Source organism: Argentina anserina, chromosome 6 (genome assembly GCF_933775445.1).
Source record: "Argentina anserina chromosome 6, drPotAnse1.1, whole genome shotgun sequence".
NCBI lineage: Eukaryota > Viridiplantae > Streptophyta > Magnoliopsida > Rosales > Rosaceae > Argentina > Argentina anserina.
In genome coordinates, this window is record NC_065877.1 from 10,709,716 (window position 1) to 10,715,261 (window position 5,546).

The window sequence follows — 5,546 nt, forward strand, 5'->3', positions numbered from 1 at the left end:
TTAATTCCTTGTAACTTGTAACAAACCACCCGCCTACTTAAGACCTTAATTTGACGGTCAGAATCAAGTCCAACATACGTAGCAGAGAGAGCGACAGGGTTTAGTTATTAGTAATAATTTGTTAAATTTGATTAGGATGTGGTTAATAATAGAATTTGGTATATAGTCACATCACTAGCTAGAATCAAGTGGAATAAGAATTTGAAGTACAATAACCTAACTAATCATGATCTTTTTGTGCTCAATTATGTCCCCCTCTTGATAACATAGTTATAGCAAAGATGCAAGAAAGCAATAGCCAACAACCATTGGTAGTGAAAAATTGTTCTTGCACTTTATTCCCTGTTAATCATAACTTGCCAAAGAATCTTTAGGGTTGTTAATAGGTTGTTTCCACCTTATTGGATCCTCCAAGCTTTTACTTGTTCAACTTTCTTTTGGAAAAAGTGTGTGGCCTACAGTTTGATGCTTCTTCATCATTTGTAAGACACCCTAGCTACCTGCTACTATCTCTACCTGCCCCTCTCTTACATAATCTTCTAAATGTCGTTGATATGATTGAGAATTTATCATCTAACATAGAGGTGATATGGCAGGAGATAATATAGAAGATTATGAAGAGCTGAGAATTGTACATATCATATCTGAATAAGCAAAGGATACGTACATACATGATTCATATACATAATACCATGATACCATCTCCTTGCTTAGTAGCCTATTCCTTCTTCCCGGGGCATGTCAGACTATACTCCAAGAGTCCAAGTGATCATACTTTGGATTTGGAAGCGGCCAAAAAAAATTAAATAAATATTACCCCGAACTCTTTTAATGATCCCTAACATCTCAAAGTTTATCCTAGTTGATACTAATCAAGTTAACCAACCTAGTTGAGTTCCTTTGCCAATTCCTCAACTAGAAGACTGAAGATAGCAAGCTCAACCTCTACTGCAGTCTCTCCCACCTGACCTTGATTTTGTTTCCACCCATTGAGTTCCTTTCTGAAATCTTGTTCCACCATCATATCTATGGTGTTTGACTCTACCTCGTTCCAGGAGTTGAACCTCTTGCAGACCCTTCTCACTACTTCTTCTCTATTGCTGAAACCGTCATCCACTTCTCTCTGCTCCTCAACAATAAGATCTGACACCAGCCTCTTCAGGTCTTCCGGTATTCTCTTCAAACTAGGAAAGCGTGATTTGCAAAGTACTTCTCTGATCAACCCCTCAAGATTATCCTCCCAACTGCTCTCTGATGTTTTCGACTCATCATCATCACATTCTTCTGATTCGGCTTCTATATCACCAATGCTGTTATACTCTTCATCTTCATCTTCATCATCACCTTCTTCTAACATTCTTTTTTCGAGTTCAATTGGATCTAACTCTGCCAATCTCTCAAATCTACGGAGCTTCTGCATTAACTGCTTCTTTGTCCCTGAAAATTCAATGAGCAGTATCCAATTAGTTACTTGTTTGACAGTTCATTGAATTAGAGTAGATTATTATTTCAGTTACCAATTATAACAACTAATATTTCTTACTGCAGTGAGCATACATATACAAAATTTGTTCAGCTAGCTCCTAATGGATGTGCTTTTAATGACAATGTAGAACAATCTACATCATCTGTTGGGACTTCAATGCACAACAAAATGCTGCAGCTTATGAACTAATATCAATGGGTTTTACCGATCAGATAGGATCACATATTACCACCCTCAACTGCCAAAAATATTCAAACAAGTTCACTAAAATGAAATGAAGAGACTTTATGAACTCATAAATAGAACCAACACATGCTCTAGCTAGGACATCTGCAGATAAGAATGTGGGTCACCTATGCAGCAAGGACTGAATCATATACATATGTCCATCTCTTTCATCAAGATATTAGGACAGGGACAAAGATATATTTCATAGCATAAACAATTAAACACAAGGAAATATTAGAACGTTCACATTAGAGTTCTTTCTATGGAACCCACAAAGATAACAAGATAAGCCAAAATCAGAACAATTATATGGGTTCTATTGGTTAATTGGTTCATTGAGTTTTATAAAGAGCATGCTCATGGAAAATGACCGGACACCAAACAAAGAAAGGTACATAATTGAATAAGAATTTAATACACAGCATAGAACTATAACATACTCTGCATAATGGCATAGCTGCATTCCAGATCAAAACCATGTTCTTCGTCTTCCTCGTCATGCTCCTCGTCATCATCTTCGAATGGAGGGTCCAACACTGATACAGGACTACACTGTTCCTTATCTTCCTCCTCTTCTTCAACTTGGAAATTCTTTAGCCCTTCCTTCTATTAAAAGTTCAAATCTTTATTAGATGATATACACATACATAATTGAGGTTAAAGAACAAAACGTTTCCTAACCAACCCCTTAAACAGTACCAAATTTGGATTAATCCTAGATCCATAATTGCTTGTGTGCTTGACTTTTCTTCTAGTTTTCATAGAACAAAACCGACTAGCTACACTTAAAAAGTATATAATTAGGGGATGTTAGATCTAACACTATCAAACAAAACCCCATTTGTCTTTTGTTATGGAAGATTATGATATAGACAATCCAAGCAAAAAGATTTGTGACGCAGGGACTTTATTCAGTGATCACAAATGAGAAACTTGACAAAATATTTTTTTCTGAACAAAACCAAACTTAATCAGTTAGCACATACGTAAATACAAGAATTATAAGCATGGTGTTTCAGCTTCAAATTGACACATATGACCTCCACTGCGCCTAAATTTTCCAAGTAAATCTATGGAAAGCGATCTTGTTGCCGACAATTTGATATATGCAACTATGTTAGTTCCCCCCCCCCGGCGGGTTAACTCGGACTGTCGACGGTCCGAGTTAACCACTCGCTCAATGAAGCTTAATAATTGGGATTAAGAAAAAGACTAATAAAATGGTATTGTACCTCTTGTCTGTGGCGAACAGGGGAAGTTGCCGGCGATGTGAACTCCGGTGTCCGGCTACCGGACGGCGAGGGTGATGTTTCGAGCACAAAACGGAAAGGGCTGTCACAAAAGACCTTGGCTTCGCAGCAAACGCAATCTGTTGAACCCAAAATGGCTTCCGTGTAATCCGACTGACTACTAGTCGAAGTGTCCATCTCCAAAGACCACACTTCACTACTGGGCCTACTGTTCACATTAGAAGAAGCAAAGCACACCTCACAAGTATTGCTTATTTCATAAGCACTTTGTCGGTGCTCCAAACTCGGACCAGAATCAAACTTGTCCTCCTCCATTTTTATCTGACTGTCTTCAGATGAAATCTGTCTACGCCCAACCGATGAATCCCACCTTTGAATGTCTTTGGCAGAGATCTTAACCCTTTTCTCTTCGATTTCACGCTTTTGGGTTCGGGTCTTCAGTCTCTTCAAGAACGACCCAATTAGCCCAAAGCCATGGTTTTTGGGTTTGGAACTGGTCGACTGTTTCTGAATCCTCATGGCAGCTTCGACGAGAAGAGCTGCGGTTCTGGTCGGGATTTGTAGAAAAATGGCATTGGGACTCTTGCATGGGGACTTGGCCGCCGGCGACGAGAACTCAAAGAGCGGCGACTTGCGGAGGTCCGGCGAGTCTTGGAGGGAAAAAAAGCAAGCATTTTTGCATAGATTTCTGGGGAAGTTGGAAACTTCCGAGATGGGTCTTCGTTTCTTGACCTGCAACTGGGTTCTGGGGGATGGTCTTTTCAGCTGACCGCGTTTGTCAGCAATGTAGCTCTTCAGAAGAAACGGCTCCTGATCTTCTTTCAGTAACTCGTGTAATTGAGCCATATCGCAAAAATGGGTTAATTCTTTCTGCACAAAAGCAATACACAAACAAATGTGGAGTGAAATTTCCAAGAGGAGTATGAGTTTCACTGTTTTAGCACCATGAAAGAGTTGAAGAGGTTTCAACTAAAACGGGGGTGGCTTCAAAAAGGGGAGGTTTGAAGGCTGGGAAAGTGGTCACCTAATATAGCATATAGAGAGAGGAGAAGAGAGGAAGGAAGGAATGAGGAGACTTCATGATTCAAATCTGAAGGGGGTTAGAAAATCGAGGCTGAGATGAAGATCAATGGAGATGATAATACAACTAGTTGTAATCATAAAATAATCAAGAGCACAATAAAAGGTTAAAAAAACACGGGAGAGAGAAGGATCTGGTTTTTGCCTAGGAGAGTTTTTGATTCTTCCTTCTATGCAACCATGCATGAAACAGTGTGATTGTATGAATATATATAATGGGGTCTAGTAGAGGGTAACAGAGTTTTGTCTAGAATCCAAAATACAAAATCGTACTTGTATTACAGTGCGAGTCCAAACAAGGATGAATATATTACGGTATATTGTTGAGGTTCCAAGTTAAGAGATTGACACAGGATGCATGAGCTGCCTGGCTGGAGTTTGGACCAGGCGGAGGTTTCCATCTCATTTCTTTCCCGAGATCCGCAGATTAATGTGTTGGGTCGCTTTAATTGTAACCTGGGTTTTTTTTTATTTGTGTGGGGGGGGGGGGGGGGTGGGGGTAACAGATCTTTCATCAGAGACTGTAAACTATGAGTCAAATAGTTTCTGCTTTCTAGCTAGTTCCCTTTTCTTTGGCATACTGAGTTGATCATACAGTATAATTTTGCTAAAATAAAAGATAGTCAGATCAAAGAGAAGTAAAACAAATATCACGTACAAATCCGATCAATTTAGTTCGTCCATAATGAAAAATGAGCATAAATTCAATAAAATTTGGGAGATTTAATCTATTTTATTTCACAAGATATCATGTCAGTTGATTAGAGATAGTGCATGCAATTTGAGAGGCACATAATCTAGAGATTTCAATAAAAACAGTAAGTAAGTCGATTATTGCACGGTGGGTGTTTGAAGTGACATATATTCATAACATAAATACCAAATCTTCAAGTGATCTAGTTAGAATCTTTACTTCCAACTTCATCATTTGCATAGCTGGATATGAATGACAAGACGAGTCAACAGGTTAGTCAAGACACTGCCCAAATTTACTTCCTTTCACTGATTCGTTACGTACAATCCCGGCACCCTAATTGCACTCAAATTGAACCGGTACAATCTCCTATACCCCATTATAGCAGTACAATTATACGCAGTCGAGGTAAACTTGGTGAACTGTGAGGCTTCTGGTTTTGACAAGAAAGTAGAAAATAGAAGGGGCCTCAGCTCCTTCCCTCCCTAATGTTACAGAGTTTGCAGGTTGGTTCTGTATTGGCAGATGGAGGAGGAGGTTGTGTTGGTACTAATGCCATGAATGCAATCCCATTGCTTGCTTTGCTTTACAGCTGGGAGCACCTACAAGTTCACATAAAACACACAGTAGACATGGTCCCAATATGATATTTGTTTATCCACCCCAGAATTTGGTATGAGGGTTTCAAATTTGCATGCTTGATGATGAAATGACTAACCAACTACCTTAAATAAAAATCAGATTTTCTTGTGTTCATACTTCATTAAGTGCTTTCTAACGAATTCATAATCCACCCACTAATCCCATT

At 39.0% G+C, this 5,546-nt stretch overlaps 1 protein-coding gene across 1 annotated transcript; it reads right to left on the bottom strand.

Annotated features, from left to right (window-relative positions):
* Nucleotides 1-458: 458 nt before the first annotated feature.
* On the bottom strand, nt 459-4,221 carry LOC126797728 (uncharacterized). The gene is made up of 3 exons (XM_050524432.1): nt 2,946-4,221; nt 2,155-2,322; nt 459-1,437 (listed from the first exon to the last, which is right to left on the bottom strand). The coding sequence occupies exons 1-3, from the start codon at nt 3,808-3,810 to the stop codon at nt 887-889; spliced, it is 1,584 nt and encodes a 527-aa protein (XP_050380389.1). The 5' UTR covers nt 3,811-4,221; the 3' UTR covers nt 459-886.
* Nucleotides 4,222-5,546: the final 1,325 nt, after the last annotated feature.

What these genes read in the sequence shown, in the direction of transcription:
- LOC126797728 (XM_050524432.1), bottom strand. Translation starts at nt 3,810, where the DNA reads ATGGCTCAATTACACGAGTTACTGAAAGAAGATCAGGAGCCGTTTCTT. An exon ending in TGTTCGCCACAGACAAGAGG is followed by an intron (nt 2,323 to 2,945) that starts TACAATACCATT and finishes TGAACTTTTAAT; the next exon opens with AGAAGGAAGGGCTAAAGAAT. An exon ending in CAGCTATGCCATTATGCAGA is followed by an intron (nt 1,438 to 2,154) that starts GTATGTTATAGT and finishes TTGAATTTTCAG; the next exon opens with GGACAAAGAAGCAGTTAATG.